Genomic DNA, 18,855 nt, shown 5'->3' with positions numbered 1-18,855 from the left:
GTAACATCCTGTGCCCAAAAGGAATCCTCTTCATAATGTTTTAGAAGTTGTCATTTACTTTTTGCCTTGAACGGGTCCCCAGTGACTGAGACATACAAGGTAGCACATTCCATTTTGGATTTTTCTAATTGTAAAATGGATTCCTTACAGTGAGCAGATATCTCCCTTCCCTATAATCCCAGCCTTTGGGTATCTCTCCCTAAAGGAGCAAAGAAGCACTCTAACTCTAACCCTTTTTCACTCTGATATTTGAAGACAGCGGTCATGTCCCCAGTTTCCTCTTTCCCAGGCTCGGCTCCCAGGTCTAAACCCATTTATCATGTGGCCCGATTTCCAGACTCTGGCCATTGTCTACCCTGTCCAACTCCACCCACATCTTTCCCAATGCCACATTTACAACAGACCACTAAATTCTGTCGATGATGGTTCCTAAACATTTCTTGAATAAGTCCCTGGTGCTCCAGCCCCACTGCCAACAGCCTTATGTTTATAAAAAAAAAAAATTTTTTGTTTATATTGTCCTTAAATCATACACTGAATTATTTCACATTATACTTCAAATAGCAGACCAATGATGACTTCAACATGATAACAAGGAAGTCTGAAAACACTAGGGAAACCCTGAACAGCTCTGGGAACATTATTTTATGAGGAACCTGATCAAAAAATACTTTAACCCAAATAGGATTTTGTGCTTTAAAAAATCCCCTTTAACATCAAACTTAGCTTAAAAGAGAGGGACAGAATAAGAAAGAAAAGATCCCTATTCAATGCATAACCAAAAAATTGGTAATTAATGTAACCCACTCAACTCCTGCATGCCAGAAAATTGTTGTCTATCACATGAAAGTTTTACAAGATCCCAAATAATGCAGGGCTTGACTAAAAACTGGAGCCCTGGTGATGCAGTGGTTAAGAGCTCGGCTGCTAATCAAAAAGTCTGCAGTTTGATTCCACCAGCCACTCCTTGCAAACCCTATGGGGCAGTTCTAATCTGTCCTACAGGGTCACTATGAGTTGGAATCAACTTGATGGCAATGGGTTTGGTTTTGGTTTTTTATTGAGACTGAGTCTTACTGGGGCTAGCCAGAACCACTTTGATTTGACAAAGGTAATCACAAATACTCAGTTAAAGTTCTCTAGGTTCACATCTCTAGGGTGTCCCTTGAACAGCACTAATTTTAAATAAGGCTGCCAAGTAGCTGTCAACAGTGTACAAACCCCGGTGCTGCACGGAAAAGTTTTTCTCATTTTAAATTCAAGAGATTTATCTAAATGAATAAAACTTCTGAAATACGTACAGCCCTAAATAAAGGCCTTGGAGTTTGAGGTCGGTTAAATTTTGTATTTCCCGCAGCTGCAAGAAAGGAACACAGCCAGGAAGAACTTAACTGGACCAGTCTTTGGTATTACAGTAGAGAAGAAAAAATGTCGAAGACAGACAAAAGTTAGAGCAGAGAGACATGGGTAACCGTGCTACCTTCTTCTCCTGCTGGCTGTATAATCTATGGCAAGTTACCCCCTCTGAAGCCTGTTTCTCTCCACCAAGGGAGAGCCCAGAACACACCACTTCTGCCTCTCTGAGAGTGATGAGACAGTCTATATTCAAGTACCTTAAAGTGCATTTATAAAAAAGTAGTAAGTAATGACAAGCACCAGGCACAGGAATTTGTGTAACTGCATTGTTCATCATAGAAAAATAGAAACAATCCAAATTTCACCAAAAATTAAGATAGATAATAATAGTTTTATTCATAGAATAGACAACTACGCAGCAGTAAAAATAAAGATGGCTACCCTCATCAACACGGATCTCGAAAAAAAAAGAAAGGATGCATAAAGGGAATACCAGTGAGCAGTATGATTCCATTTCTACAACATTCAAAAGAGAACAAAACCCAACGAAACACAGGTACTAAAAACAAAGAAAAGCTAGAGAATGATTAGCAAAATTTAGGACAGTGATTTCTTCTGCTGGAAATTTGGCAATATTATCAAGGAGGTATATAGAGGGGGCTCCTAAGAAACCGATCATGTATTTCTTAAGCTTAGTGGTGAATATAGAAGGGTTTGTTTTATTACTTTTCTGTAAAGTATACATAAATATGTTTGTACTTTTGTATTTATGAAACAGCTCAGGATAAAAATAGGGTAGTTAAAAATACTAAAAAAGGGGAATAATATTTTAATCTTTCATTGACTTAAATATTTATGTACCTGGACTTATAGATTCTGAATCCAGAGATCTAGATTCGCTGCTCCCCCCGGTGCTCTCGGAGTCACTAAACATCCCAGATGTCCATGACCTTATATAAGAAGGACCTTTAAAAGAAAAACATTGAAAGTCAAACTTGGCTATAGGTAGATTTCATAAAGGAAAATACTAAAATTATATAAAACAAGACATAAATTTCTTAACAATTACCTATTATCTACTATAAGAGAGGCACTGGGCTTACGACTTTAAACAGTTTGATCTTTCATAAATGAGCGTCCTCTTTAGTGTGAAAAGCTACCTGATATATCTGCACTGTTACAACATCTGTCCTCTTCAGTTTTATTAGAACTGTCAGGAAGGCGCACAACGTCTTCTAAAGAGTCAGCAGGTCCGTATCCAGAAGTTTGGGGACTGTTTGTTAATTGTTTATCTATATTCCTAAAAAAGTCCAAGTGAAACTTATCACTAAGAAGAATGACTAATCAGTCTATTTTATTTTACTTTTGGAAAAATCATTAATTTAGTGAATGTAGATAGAATGATTTAAATATTTATTAAGAACTACACCGTATGGTTCAACTTCTTATAGGAAATGTGAATAAAATCTTTTAATTACTTGTATCTATCACAATTGAAACATGAAAAGGTATAGCAAAAGTAGAATCAATAACTCATGTCATGTTTAAATTCTTCTAACATAACATCTTTGGAAAGTAAAACATAGGTTATATCTTGTGGACGTTCAAAAAACTTTTGGCTGTGATTTGCCATGCCCCCTCCCTTTTTTTTTTAAAGGATTTTTAAGTCTCGAAGAACTAAGTCTGTGTCAAAATGGAAAGTTTTACTCTAATGTGAGTTATATCTATTTCTTAAATATACTGATTTAGAAACCATGAAATAATATAAAAGTATTCAGAAATTTTTTATCAATTCTGCCAATGTTAGAAAAGACACTTGCTTTCACTGGACAGGAACTTAGATTTTATTTCTTGTAACGATTTCACCTATATATTCTTACCCATCGACTTTTCCTTCTTCAGTTGAGTTTGTGGCCTTGACGAATTCACTGTACTCTTGGCCTGGGTCATAGAGTTTGGCGCTGTCACAGAGAGACTGTAAATTATTTGCGAGGGAGGCAGCCTGCAGGTGCTGCATCTGGAAAAGGTTAACTGTTACCTACAGTCACAGACAGAGACAAAAGGAGGAATAACTCATGATATACAGAACACTGTGTAAGCAGTTACTTCCAGAAATAGCAACAATAAAAAGCCACACAGTGAAGGAAACAACGCTGAATATCTGTGCACCTACTATACTGCCTGGCATTGTGCAAGGTCTAGGTCAGAAAAAAAAGTAGTTTTAATCTGATATTCAGGGTAAATCATTTCCACCAAAACTGGCTTTAGACTGAAAAGTTAAAAAAATACAACCACGCTTCCGTGCTGGTCCACCATTTTAGGAGATGAACATGTTTTTGAGAATCCACACTGCACTAATCTGATGGTCTGACCACAACTGTTGAAATGCTCAAGTGAGAAACATGGGGGACATATTCGGATGAGAGCACTGTTGCTTTCAGTTCTAGAAAAACAGACCTTGGAAACCATATGGGCAGTTCTACTCTGTCCTATAGGGTTGCTGTTTATAATTAATGTACCCTATAGTACTCAGTTTTTATAATTACAGTTATTTTATCTCATTAAGCATCTACAAGGGCCTAAATATGTCGAAGTGCATATTACTCTTGTAATAACAAGAGTAAAGATAGTAGCTGACATTTATCGAGTGCTTACAATATAGAAGACCCATTCTGAAAGCTTTACATGAAATTAATGTTCACAAAACTCTACGCGGTATAGGCACTACAATTGTAAAGATAAAGACATTGAGGTGCAGGGAGAGTCGGGTACTTCCATCAGGTCACAGCACCTGGCTGGTCAGTGGTGGTGCCTGGACATAAACCCAAGCAGTTTGGGTCCACAGCCCTTACCATTATGGTAATAAGCATTTAAAAGACAAATTCCAGATGAGTTAAAGGCCCTAACTGAGATAAAGAAAGCATAAAACAATTAAGAGCAAATGTAAGAAAATGTTTTTAATCCTCTTGGAATGAGGAAGACCTGCTTGAGAAGGATATTCAATCAAGGATCCATAAAGAAAAGTATTAACAACTTTGACTGCATAAAACTCAGTAACTTCATAAAGATAAAAAAGCCCTAGTTAAAAAAAAAAAATGACTGGGAATATGTATTTGTAACATACACATAAGACAAATACTACCCTAACAGATAAGCAGCTCCTACAAATCGTCCGTGTCAGTCCGAATATCTGAGGGCCTCCCTAGATCAGCAATTATATCAGGCTTCGAAAACATGGTAGGAAAGAAAAAGGGAACAAGCCCCGGCCCTCATGGACTTTATGTGAGGGTGGTGGTGGAGAAAGGTGAGAAATAAGTAAACAAGTAAGATGAATTCTGGCACTGGAAACTGCTATGAATAACAAATAAGAATATCAAGTTATAGAGTGTGACCACATGTGTTTTGTCGAAGGGTATTTTTGACACGATGAGTTAGGAAAGGCTTCTCTGACGAGGTAACATTTGAACTGAGATCTAATTTAAGAAAGAGCCAGCAAAGCTTCAGAGAAAAGACCAATCCAAATAGAAGGAAAAGGTAGTACAAAGGTCCTAGGGCAAAACTGAATAAGAGCTTGTCTTGCTCAAGAAACAGGTGAAAGATCAATATGTCCAAAGCAAATTCAAAGAGGTGGAGCTTCAGTTTGAGATGAAGCCAGAAAATAACACTCATTTAAACTACTGTGAGGAGCCTGGATTTAAGTGCCACGGGAAGCTGACAGAAGAGTTTAAGCAAGGGTTTAATGGGATCTGATTTTTTTTTTTTTTTTAAAGACACTCTGCAACCTGTGTAAGGAAAGAACTTAAAGGAACCAATGAACATGCACTGGAATTCCAGAACACTTAACTGTGCTAACGAGGAACTTTTACACAGATCAAGAGGCAGTTGTTCAGACAGATAAAGGGGATACTGAGTGGTTTAAAGTCAGGAAAGGTATGCGTCAGGGTTGTATTCTTTCACCATATCTATTCAATCTGTATGCTGAGCAAATAATACGAGAAGCTGGACTATATGAAGAAGAATGGGGCATCAGGATTGGAGGGAGACTCATTGACAACCTGTTATGCAGATGACACAACCTTGCTTGCTGAAAATGAAGAGGACCACAGCCTTCAGTATGGATTGCACTTCGACATAAAGAAAACAAAAATCCTCACAACTGGACCAATGAGCAACATCACGATAAACGGAGAAAAGACTGAAGTTGTCAAGGATTTCATTTTACTTGGATCCACAATCAATAGCCATGGAAGCAGCAGTCAAGAAATCAAAAGACATATTGCACTGGGTAAATCTGCTGCAAAGGACCTCTTCGAAGTGTTGAAAAGCAAAGATGTCACCTTGACAACTAAGGTGCATCTGACCCAAGCCATGGTATTTTCAATTGCATCATATGCATGTGAAAGCTGGACAATGAATAAGGAAGACCGAAGAAGAACTGACGCCTTTGAATTGTGCTGTTGGCGAAAAATATTGAATATACCACGGACTGCCAAAAGAACGAACAAATCTGTCTTAGAAGAAGTACAGCCAGAATGCTCCTTAGAGGCAGGGATGGCAAGACTGCGTCTTACATACTTTAGACATGTTGTCAGGAGGGATCAGTCCCTGGAGAAGGACATCATGCTTGGCAGAGTACAGGGTCAGCAGAAAAGAGGAAGACCCTCAATGAGGTGGACTGACACAGTGGCTGCAACAATGAGCTCTAGCATAACAACGACTGTAAGGATGGCTCAAAACAGGGCAGTGTTTTGTTGTTGTGCATAGGGTCGCTACGAGTCGGAACCGACTTGACAGCACCTAACAACAACAATGAACATGCATAGGAAACCCTGGTGAAGTTGTTAAGTGCTATGGCTGCTAACCAAAAGGTCAGCAATTTGAATCCACCAGGTGCTCCATGGAAACTCTAAACCCTATGGGGCAGGTTCTACTCTGTCCTATAGGGTCACTATTAGTCAGAATGGACTCAATAGCGATGGGTTTAATGAGCATGCATGCCAAATTTCTATTAGCTTAGTGTTATTTCAAACACTGACATATCTCTTCATTTCTCTGGATTTACCAGATGAATTATGGGACTTCTGATGAGCCATTGAGTCTATTCCAAGGTAGACAGGCATTTCCCCAAGGAAAACTGACTCAGCACACATAGTATTTAAAAGTACATACAAAGAGAATAGTTCACTTGTGTCCTAACTCCTTCAAGTAACAAAATTCAAACAACCAAGAGCACAATTTAAGTCCTGCAACTGACTAAACTGGTCATCAGGGAACTCTCCAGCTAGTGGTAAACTGAACTTACTCTCTTCATCCTAAAGGTAACTGGAAATTTTAATATCTTTTAATAAACTTCATGAATCTAGTTAAAAAAACACCAGTATTTTAATAAGCCAAATGAACATACTGGCATAACCTACTTATCGGCTGAAGATGTTTGTCTCTGGTTCTTAAATAGTGGTCGCCCCACACTGCAGATCCTGCGGACTGCCTGCTGGACATTTTCACTGAAGTGACCCACCTCAGTGGTACCTCAAAAGTCATCATGCCTCTAGATCTTTTCGTCTTCTATCTGTTCTGATAAAGTTACATTGTAAGTAAAGGAATGGAAAAAGATACACTAAAAATAATCAAAGTACATATATTGATACTAAATAAAGGAGACTAAAGAGCAAGGAAAGTTACCAGAATAAAGAGGGATATTTCATTAGGGTAAATGAATCAGTTCACCAAGAAGATATAACCATCATTAATTTATAAGTAGCTAACAACAGAGCTTCAAAATACATAAAGCAGAAGCTGACAACTACAAATACAATTTTTGTTGGAGACTTAAACATTGCTTTCTCAGTAATTGATAGAAGAAATAAAAAGTAAATCAGCAAGGATATAGAAATGAACAACACCATAAACCAACAGGAACTAATGGACATTTACAGAACACACCATCAAAAGGGCAATACACATTAAGTGCACAAGAAATATTGGCCAAGATAGGCCATATCCTGGGTGACAAAACAAACCAGAACACATTTTTAAAAACTGAAGTCATACAAAGTATTTATTTCACCACAATGGAATTAAACTAAAAACCAGTGATCAGAGAGGTATCTAGAAAATTCTCAGATACTTGGAAATTAAACAATACTTACATTATCCACAGGTCAAAGATGAAATCACAAGGAAAATTAGAAAAATCTTTTGACTTGAACAAAAATAAAAGTACAGCATTTCAAAATTTGTGGGACGCAGGTGAGCAGAGCTCAGAGGGAAATTTAATGCATTCAGTACACATATAGAAAAGCAGGTCTCAATGAACAATCTAAGTTTCCACCCTAAGAAACTAAAAAGAGCATGAAAAAAAGCAAGCAGAAATCAATAAAATTGAAAAAGGAAAAACAGAAAAATCAATGGAACCAAAAGCTGTTTCTTTGAAAAGATCAATACTTACATACCTTTAGCCAGACACAGCACACAGAGAGTGAGGACACAAATTACCAATATCAGGAATAAAAGAGAGGCTATAACTATAGGGTCACTATGAGTCGGAATCAACTTGACGGCACTGGGTTCGGTTTGGTTTTGGTGTAACTATAGAACCCTGAGGCATTAAAAGGATGATAAGGAAATATTACTAATAACTCTATGCACATAAATTGAATAAATAAAATGGACTAATTCCTTGAAAGCCACATGTCATTCAAGAAGAAATAATTAATTTGAATAGGCCCAAGTCAAAGAAACTGAATTCACAGTGAAAAATTTTCTGAAAAAGAAAGCTTCAAGCTCATATGCTTTCACTGGTGATACTACCAAACATTTAAAGAAGGAATAACACAAATTCTACACATTCTCTTCCAGAAAACAGGAGAGGAGTGAATACTTCCCAACTCATTTTGTAAGACTAGAATTATCCTGATACCAAAGGCAAACACAGTGCTAGAAAACAATATACCAATATCCTTCATAAAAAGGGAAGAAAAAGATCCTCAACAAAATATTAGCAAATTGAATCCAGCAATATATAAAAATACATCACCACCAAGTTTGGCTGATCCCAGGAAGGGAAGGTTGGATCAATACTCAAATATCAATCAATGTAAACCACCAATTAACAGACCAAAGTAGGGGGAAAAAACCACACATCACACCAAATGCAGAAAATCATTTGACAGAATTCAACATCCATTCATGACACTGAATGATGACAGAATAAGGCAAGGCAAGGCTATCCCCTCTCACCACGCCTATTCAACAATGTGCTGGAAGTCCTAAGTGCAATAAGGTAAGAAAAAGAAATAAAATAGACAGATTGGAAAGGAAGAAACAAAACTGTCCCTATTTGCAGATGACATGATTTTCTATGAAGGAAACCCCAAGGAATCCACAAAAGAGCTCCTACAACTAAAAAGTGAGCTTAGCAAGGTTGCAGGATATAAGGTCACCATACAAAAATCAACTGTATTTCCAAATACTAGCTATGAACAATTGGAATTCAAAATTATCGATGTGTGTGTATGTATGTATCTATAGATGCATATACACAATTTATATATATACATATGTATATATACTTATTTATATCATTTACAATAGCTCCAAATACAAAATGCATATATACATACAGACATTCATACATACTTAGGTACAACTCTAACAAAACGTGTAAGATTTATATGTTGAAAACCACAAAACGCTGATTTAAAAAAAATCAAAGACTTAAATAAATGGACATACAGTATTTATGGATTGGATAATTCACTACGGTTAAGATGCCAATTCTCTTCCAAATTGATCTAAGATTTAATGCAATTCCGATCAAAATGCCAGCCAGAATTTTTGCAGATAGAGATAAGCTGATTTTAACATTTTATGGGAAATCAAAGGGTTTGGAATACTCAAAACAGTTCTGGAAAAAAAAAAGTTGGAAGATTTTTTTTTTTTTTATAAAGCAACAGTAATCAAGACTGTAGGGTTTGGGCAAAAGAACAGACATATAAATCAATGGAACAACATAGAAAATCAGGAAATAGACTCACTCAAATTCGGTCAATTGTTTTCTGACAAAAACACAAAGGCAATTCAATGGAAATAGCATATAGTGTTTTCAACAAATGGTGTTGGAATAACTGGACATTCATATGAAAAAAATGAGCCTCAACCTACTTCACACTTTATACAAAAATTAACTCAAAATGGATCATTAGATTTAAATGTAAAACAAAAAAACTTTTAGTAGAACACAGGAAATCTTTCTGACCTTGCGTTGGGAAAAGCATTATTAGGTATGACACAGAAAGCACAACCCATAAAAATAAGAAATGGATAAATTGAGCTTCATCAAAATTAAGAACTATTGCTCTCTGAATGACACTGCTAAGGGAATAAAGACAAACCTCAGAGTGGGAAAAAATACATGCAAGCTCAAAAATGAGGAAGCAAACAACCCAATAAAAAATAGGCAAAAGCTCTGAACTGACACTCTACCAAAGACATACAGATGGAAAATATGCCCTTGAAATGATGATCAACATCACTAGTAATTCAGGAAATGCAAATTAAACCACAACTGGGTATCACTAAGTCCCTGGGTGACACAAACAGTTGAACTACTAGCCAAAAGGTTGGCTGTTTGAACCCACCCAGAGGTGCCCGGGAAGACAGGCTTGGTGATCTGCTTCTAAAAGGTCACAGCCTTAAAACCCTATGGAGCAGCTCTACTCTGCACACAGAGTTACCATGAGTCAGAATTCACTTGATGGCAACTAACAACAACAACGCACCTATTAAAACAGCTAAAATTTAAAGACGACAATAACAACTGACGATAACAGACATTGTCAAGGGTGCAGAACTACTGAACTCTCATGCATTGCTGGTTAGAATTTAAAATGTTACAACCGATCTGGGAAATAGTTTGTCAGTTTTCTTATAAAAAAAAAAATACACACTTACAATACAATCCAATAATCCCACTCCTAGGTACTTAACCTAGAAATATGAAAACTTATGTTCACACAAATACCTGTAACAAGTATTTGCAGATGCTCTATTTGTAATCACCCCAAACTGGGAACAACGCAAATGGCCAACTGGTGAATGGAGAAACATTGTGGTACATTCATATAATGGAATAATTGTCTTTGAATCGATTTCGACTCACAGTGAGCCTGTATGTCAGAGTAGAAATGTCCCATAGTGTTTCCAAGGTTGTAAATCTTTACAGAAGGAGACTGCCACATCTTTCTTCTGTGGGGGATCTGGTGGGTTTGAACCACCAACCTTTCAGTTAGCAGCTGAGAGCTTAATCATAGTGCCACCAGGGCTCTTTATATATAATGGAATAACCACTAAGCAATAAAAAGAAATGGACTACTGACACAGTCAAAATATTGATGAATATCAAAGGCATTATGCTGAGGAAAAGAAGCCAATCTCAAATGCTTATACACATACGATTCCATTGATATGACACTCTAGAAAAAACTATAAAGATGGAGGACAGATCAGTGCTTGTCAGGCGTGAGTAGGTGGAAGGTCAGCCTAAAAGGGGCAGCATGAGGGAACGTTTCAGGATGATTAATCTTTCTGAATCTTGATTGTGGTGATGGTTATACAAATTTATAAATTCTTTAAAACACACAGAAATATGTGCCCCTCCCCCCAAAAGGGTCAATTTTACTGTACGTAAATTTTTTATAAGAGCCATTTTAAAGAGGCAAATAAAAAACACTTGAGGGCAGGACACTTTGTCTTCAAATAAATCACTGGGTTCAATTTAATATTTTACTCAAATTTTGAAGGTCTCATAGTACTGGTACATGTTTCAGGAGTGATATCCATTGTATCAACCAAAAAAGACAGACAATGGCTTACAGGCAATTTCAAATTCTCAGATTTCAATTCTAACCAAACAAATCATCAATCCACTGAAGGGAGAAAACAGATCAAAACATAACTCAAACCACATATTGGTTTTGGTTCAAAAACTGAAAGTCAATTTTCAAGCTCAACATGTTCCATTCACCTCAGAAATCAAATCCCCTAAGAATCATGGCTCATCAGGCATCTGTCTACTGCAGGTACATAGCTTTTTTCTTTTCTCTTGTCTTCAAAAACCTGAAGAAATTACTTACAGCTTTAAGAGTAAGATCACACTGGAAAACAAGCGTCCGGAGTTGTGCTAAAATTTCTCTTTTGGTATTTTCTAGATCATTTCGTCTTTCTTCAACATTTGTCACACAAACTTTGTAGAGTTCATTTGCTTCTTCTACCTTCAAGTATTGAAAACAACATTGGTCACTAGAATTTATATCTTAAAACCCTCATTGTAGTAAACTGAATTTAAATAATAGAAAATCCTTTATTCATGAAAATTCTGAAATATTTCTAAAGATAAAATAATTTGTTTTACTCTGAGATTCAAGGGCACTTGACCTTAATGGAGAGTCATTTGATTTACAATTGGTATATTGTCTGTCTACAAATCTCCACTTCTATTTAAAACTGCTATTTCTATTTAAATTTAGTATTTTCCATAAAATCTTATAGAATTTATTTGCTTATCAAATTATATTTTCATGAATAATACAAAGCTTCTGCCTATCCTTGCTACTAGATGCTTGAATTAGAGCACACACAGTTGCCTAAATGGTGAACTTACTGAACAATCAAGCCAAAAATGTTTAACTAGTGCCTTCTCCAAGATGCTTCTTTCACAAACAAACCCAAAATTCCAAAGATAAGTAAAAGTCTCAGCAAGGTGGTTCTCAAAGTGTGGGACCCCACCAGCAGCACCTTCATCACCTGGGAACTAGTTAGAAATACAGTCTACGTTCTTCCAGTTACTATCCTAAAAACCCATGCCCGTGGAGTTGCTTACAACTCCTAACGACCCTACAAGATACAGGAGAACTGCCCCATCGGGTTTCCAAGGAGTGGCTGGTGGATTTGAGCTACCAACCTTTTGGTTGGCACGTAGCTCTTAACCACTGAGCCACCAAGGCTGCAGTTACTACCCTAGACCTATTGAATCAGACACTCTGGGATCGCACCCAATAATCTGCATTTTATCAAGCCTTCTGGGTGATCCTGATGTATGCTAAAGTTTGATAACCGAAGTCTTAACAGATTATTGCTAATTCAACTTGCAAATAACAGAAAAGATCGTTACTTTTTGGAGAGCCTCCTCTTCCAGCTTTCGCTTTTTTTCTAGTTGCTTGTTGGGATTTTTTACTAATCCTCCACTTGAGTACAGCTGCTCCTCCTCTGCACGGAACATGGAAGATTTTGCTTTTTCATACTCATCTTGACGTTGCATGCATAACAATTTTGCCTTTTTAAGAGCAGTCTCTGTTTCAAGCTACACACACACAAAATATGAAAGAGACCCTAATGTACAAGCTTCTGATTTAGCAAAATAGTTAAGACAGTATTTTTAAAAAAACGAAGGAGTAAGGCAGATACTTAGATAACCGCCAGGGATTTCAGATGATCACACACATGTACATAAAACCCCATTACTATACTAACCATTTTATTTTGTTCCTGTTTCCAAAGTTCTTTAATTTCTTTCCTTTGTTTTTCCATTTCATTTTTTCTCCCAAGTAAAGGCTGTTGAGGGTATTAAAAAAAAAAACAAACTGTTTTTCTCAAGTATGCTGTTATAAAAAATGAGTATTCTACATATAAACGAGTTTTTACCTGCACAAATTTATTAGCTTGGAGAGCTGCAATTGTTTGTTGCAAAAGGTGACTGCTCTCTATATCATTAAGAAGAGCATTGGTAAATAGAGACTGCAGTGGCATGAACTCCTAGAAATTAAAGTTGAAAAGTAAATTTTACAATAGAAACAATGCTAGAATTTTAGACCCACCACTGCTCTTTTTCCAAAGAAAAACTTTCCTTGAGACTATTTCTTTTTCAGAAAATGACCAGTTATAAACATAACTATAAGAGAAAAATCTTGAAGACAAGTAATTATAATTATAAAACTAGTTAGCAAAATTAGTAGCTATCAAGATGATCAACATTAGTACATAATGAATTTCCTTTTTTTTTTTATAATGGACACTCACCTAAATTTAAAAGGATTTTACTATGCCAATAAAAAGGTGAGCATTTAAATACTTTCCCATATTAATTACGCAAATTTCTAATTTTGCAGGGCAATATTGGGTGTTCATCTGAGTAGTCTCTTGTTAGAGAACCAAGCAGTTCACAGAGCTCACCTGTAGTCCAATGTTAGTTCGAGTTGCCTCCGCCAACTTGACAATATTTCTAGTGGACTCCAATTCTAGACAGGTCAAAGAAGGTTATCAGAAGGAAAAATTAACTTATTTTCCCCCTCCATACTCTAAAGTATTGTTATTTGTAATTACTCAGTTTAAAAGTGATCACAAATACTAGTTTGCATTATGATATAACGCAGGGATTTTTAGTCCAGTGTACTCATCAGAATCAACTGGGGAACTTCTCCAAAATACACTTGCTTAGACCTCACCACTGGGGGAACGGGACCTCGGTCTCGGTATTGTCCTTTTTAGGACTATTCAGGTGATTCTGATGAACATTTCCTATTCAAAGCAAATAACGCAGTAGAAAGAGCACAGGCTGTGGGTTATAGTCTACATTCTTCCAGTTACTAAGACAAATCACTTGCCTTAGCTGTCTCAGCTGTAAAATGGGGATAATAATTCCTGTCCTGCCAGTTCCCAGGGATTTGTGAGGATCAGCAGGAGAAAGATGTGGCAATCTGCTTTCACAGAAATTTACAGCCTTAGAAACCCTATGGGGTCACCATGAGTCAGAATCAACTTGATGGCAGTGGGTTTGGTTTTGGTTTTTGTTTAAGAATCAAATATGAAAATAGATGTGAAAGCATTCTGTCAACTGTAAAGCCCTGGGAAAGTAGTAGCTATTAAGATGTCCCTTCTGTGCCTTCATTGCCTTCTGCTCATGCATCTGTTGCTGCTTTTATCATCTTGAACGATATCATCTGATTTGTTTTTACCTACTAGATTATGACCTCCTTAAGGGCAGAGACAGTATCCTATTTGCCTTTACGTCCATAGATCTAGCAGCTGGCCCACAGTAAATATTTAATAAGTACATTTAGTGAGACAGTCTTTTCCTATCCCAAGAAGAGAAAACGGACAATGATTGTATTCATTACAATGAAACAGTTACTAATTTGGAATCACATTACTCATAGTCTGTACAAAATGAATCACATACAATTTAGTTCTTACACTCCAAAGTTAATCAGATGCCCCAAAGGGCAACTCACCCAAGTTAAGCTTTTTCTCAACCCATGAAACTATATTCTTGGTATATTTTGACCATGTTTTAGCATAGGACAAAGCCAATTCTACGGAGTCAGTATTCTTTAACAGCACGTTGTCTAGTTCTATAGGAGAAAAATTTCCTGAAAATAATAATATCAAGGTAAGTATATGTTAAATATGATCATGTAATAATTCTAAACGAAGAAGCACTCAGATCCTAAGACTTGCTTCAATGAAAGCTGGTAAAACAACAACAACAAAAAAATTACAGAAATTTAGAATTAAAGGGTCATAGTTTAAACTTAAAATGTTTTCAAACTATATTGTATTTATCTGAATATGTGTTTCTATTACTCATCAAGTTAAAGCCCCAATACAATTCTTGATCAGTTTATATCATTAAAATATCTACTCCAGTGGATTTTCTTCCTTATGTATTATATGTAAAACTTTATTAATCATTTTATGTTAATAATGATACATCAGAATACTAAGCAAGAAGAGATTAAATTCTGCAAAATATTTCTCCAAAGTGGCTGCAAGACATTTGACAAAAGATCTAAGTGACTCGAGCCTTACCTTTTTCATTGGATGAGTCCACTGAGCCCACAGAAATGTTTTCAAAGGACTTACAACATGAAAGAAAATAAATTTAAGATTAGGGCAGAAGATAACAGATCTTTGCTTCAGAAATATCTCCCCCAATTTGTTAGTCTGACATAATTCCTGCTAAAGAATTTCAAGCATTTAAAACTCAAAGGGCCTGAGAAGTCTGTATAGATGCCAGAACACTTTTTAAGAGTGATATAGCTTTTTACAACAGCAGTTCTCAAGGCCCAAGAATGAACAACCTCATTGTTTCCTAACGGCATTAGTTAACATTAATGAATTCATTCAAAACTTTAAATTCTGTACATCCCAAAAATTCTAGTCAGGAAGTTAGCAAAGCAGTCTAAATATAGACTGCTATCTAAATAGAAGACACAGATCTCTTCCCAGTCACCTTTTGCTATGACAAGCATTTCTCTGAAAGTCTACTGGACAGCTTAGCGCAGAATTCTCTGCGATGATGAAAATGTTCTGTATCTGCACTGCCATATACAGTAGGTACTAGGTGCATATAGCTACTGAACATCTGAAAGCGGCTAGTGGGAATGAGAAGCGAATTTGTCATTTTAATTAATTGAAAATTGAAAGAGCTCCATGTGCCTAGTGGCTATCTCATTGGACAGTGCAGAAAGACACCATTTACCAATGATTGTGACATCTTAAAGAAATTTATTTATTTATGTTGGACAATATGAGGTATGCAGGGATTCAATGTAAAGGGGATCAAACAGACCTGGATTTGAAGTCCAGCTCCACAACTTATTAGCTGTATGACACTGGATTACTTATTTAAGCTTGTTTAACTTTGGTTTGCTCTTCTGTAAAATGGGAATAAGAACACTAACTCCATCTGCTTTAAGAAGATGATGTAGGCTTAGCACAGTGCACGGTACACAGTGAACACTGTTGAATAAACGGCAGTTACAATTTTTAAAGACTATCTTATGAAACTCTTTATCAAATTGAAATCATTTTATTATTAAAATTCTATCATCATGGGCTTTTTTATTCCAACCCTCTAGGATAAATTAAAAAATGCAAAAAGGAAAGCAAGGTGCAAAAGAGAAAAAGGAAAAAAAAATGCCTATTAAGAGTTAGTTTATGTGTGCACAATAAAGTCACAGGAACAGGAAATACGATTTACATCTAGAATTTAAATTGTTCAGAGCCTTGCCACAGAGATAAAATGTTTTCTTGTATTTTCTGAAGCAGCGGTAACAGTTTGAGGAAAAACATCGAAGAAGAATCATGAATAATTGCAAGATAAAGATCTTAAAATTCTTCATCATTCTGATATGGTTTATAGACTAGCCTCCTTGACTCATCAACGGCTTCAGAAATAATTTTTTCACAAGACTGTAATACATATAACAAATGCCTGCCCTAATCAGGCATTCATATTTCATATCATTTTTAAGAAAGACCTGAGGTTTTTATATTATTGTTGATAAAGTACAAGTACCTGGCACATTTCCAAATATTTGTTGAAATCCTTCTTAGATCTCATCATTCTTAACAGGAAATGATCAACATATGTTCCTATTGCATACTGTTTAAATATCTTGCATTCAGTGGAAGGATCCAGTCAATTGAAATAATACGACTTCTCTGAATCTTTAAGGCAATATTCTACATACACTCCTCATGTTCTATTATTCCATAGTGATTTTTCTTCCAATCAGGAATCAGAAACCTGACTTTATGACATGCTGTTAGGGACGTTCTTAGGGAGATTTAAGACCCACAAGGCTGTTAATAAGTGTCTCCTAGTAACAAACATTAACTGTATGTGTGAAAAAGCCAACACCCTCTTTACTTCCTGCATTATTTTTCTAAGTTTCCACCACTCTTTAAGACTGTGACGATGTCAAGAAGGAAAACTGATTAAGACTTACTAAAATTTTGAACTACAGAACATTTAGATTCACTATATAAGACACTATAAAAGTATCTGATATGTTCTTCTCAAGTGACAGTCCCACTTAAGAAGTACAACTAAATTGTTGCTTTAGAAACTAACCATAAATTTAAAATGATCGTCATTTAAAATAAACTGATCTTGTGTTCCTGCTACAATACGGTAATTTCCAAGCTTGAAAATTATCAAAAAGTAACGCTGGAATTAGTATTAGGAAGTGACTGGAATGTTAAGTCAAAAGTATTGAAGTCTTTGGTTTCACACACACTTAGCCTACCTTACTTTCCCGAGACACAGGCAGTCGCAGTAATGGATCATTGCCTACATCTCCCATAAGGAAGTTTGTAAGGCTATCCAGGGAGGTTTAAAAAAAGGAAGAAATAGAAATAAAAAGAGAAGCCATTACATTGCTTTGTCACAAACTTTATATTCAATATGTCACCTAGGATAACTTCTTAAGTGAAAACTTAGGAGGGAAAAAAAACTACTAAGAATCTATTCACGTAAAGCACAACATAATCACTCGCAAATCGGTGTTGCTTCTGAACAGCTATAAACCAGCTGCTGCCAAGTGAACTCCGACTCACGGCTACTCCGTGTGTGTCTGAGTAGAAATGTGCTCCACAGAGTTTTAAATGGCTGACTTTTCAGAAGTAGATTGCCAGGCCTTTCTTCTGAGGTGCCTATGAGTAGACTTGAACTTTCAACCTTTCCAACCCAGGGACTCCAAACAGCTATAATGACATATCCAAAGATAGTAATAAAGCAATACAGAATGCAGTTTTACCAAAGTTGTGCAGTTTTATACTATTCAATATTCTATTTTCCATGTATCTTATTGAATTTTGTCACATACTATCACTGAGACACCTAAGCCCAAATGTATTAAATGACAGTCCTATACTTACATATTCCCAAAGGTAAATGCCAATGTCTCAATGGAAGAAAACACTTCTCGGAAGAGATCGTTTTTGTTTTCTTCATTAACTTCTGTGAAGTTCACAGCTATAGGGAAAGGTTGGTTACAATAAATGAGGAAGAAAATATTTTAAACTAGGTTTATACAAATGTCACTTATTCCTTTAAAACCCTATCATTTTACTTCAAGAGGTGTTCTCAGATTCAGAAACTGAAAAGCCTAATATACAAAATGTGTAATACATTCAAGCTCTTTATTAAGGAAATCACGCAACAGAATCGGCTTGCATTCCAAACTAATTACTCCATGCATTACATAATTTGACACTTTCAAAAAAAAAGTGATTCAATGTGAAATCAATTGGCCTTAGAGCCAAACTGTTCACATATCAAGAGTGCTCTGTGCTATTTTCTCTTGCTTACTGCTTCCTGGCATTTTTTAAACAGCTAAACACAGCGCAGCTCACTTAAGTACAATATGAAGTACATTTTTTACCATGAATTACCAGTAATTGAAGTCATATATACATTTGACAGAACATAAAACCTATAAAAAAGCTTATCATAAAACACCAGATGCTGCATTACAATAAAGGGAAGAGAGAGAGACCAAGTGGAGAGGACGCCATCCTTTACTCTAAAACAAAATTGTTAACCTTGGATGCCCATTAGATCTGCCTGGGGAGTTTTAAAAACAAAGGCAGCCTGGGCCCCCCAACCAATGATTCAGGTTTCATACATCTACGGTGAAGCTATGAGTCGGAACCTAC

General features: G+C 36.2%; 1 protein-coding gene across 3 annotated transcripts in view; it reads right to left on the bottom strand.

Annotated features, from left to right (window-relative positions):
* The window catches only part of ARHGAP29 (Rho GTPase activating protein 29), a 74,158-nt gene that overhangs the window by 13,791 nt on the left and 41,512 nt on the right, over positions 1-18,855 (bottom strand). For all 3 annotated transcript variants that reach the window (XM_064282237.1, XM_064282238.1, XM_064282239.1), the window contains 12 exons: positions 18,076-18,172; positions 17,445-17,517; positions 15,220-15,268; positions 14,643-14,780; positions 13,585-13,649; positions 13,057-13,167; positions 12,886-12,966; positions 12,527-12,715; positions 11,490-11,627; positions 3,237-3,394; positions 2,517-2,656; positions 2,218-2,322 (listed from right to left, as the gene is read on the bottom strand). In XM_064282237.1, coding sequence (XP_064138307.1) covers positions 2,218-2,322; positions 2,517-2,656; positions 3,237-3,394; positions 11,490-11,627; positions 12,527-12,715; positions 12,886-12,966; positions 13,057-13,167; positions 13,585-13,649; positions 14,643-14,780; positions 15,220-15,268; positions 17,445-17,517; positions 18,076-18,172 — 1,344 coding nt within the window. The remainder of the gene's footprint in view (positions 1-2,217; positions 2,323-2,516; positions 2,657-3,236; positions 3,395-11,489; positions 11,628-12,526; positions 12,716-12,885; positions 12,967-13,056; positions 13,168-13,584; positions 13,650-14,642; positions 14,781-15,219; positions 15,269-17,444; positions 17,518-18,075; positions 18,173-18,855) is intronic.

Source organism: Loxodonta africana, chromosome 3 (genome assembly GCF_030014295.1).
Source record: "Loxodonta africana isolate mLoxAfr1 chromosome 3, mLoxAfr1.hap2, whole genome shotgun sequence".
In the NCBI taxonomy this organism is placed as follows: domain Eukaryota; kingdom Metazoa; phylum Chordata; class Mammalia; order Proboscidea; family Elephantidae; genus Loxodonta; species Loxodonta africana.
This window is presented reverse-complemented; position numbering and strand designations above follow the sequence as displayed.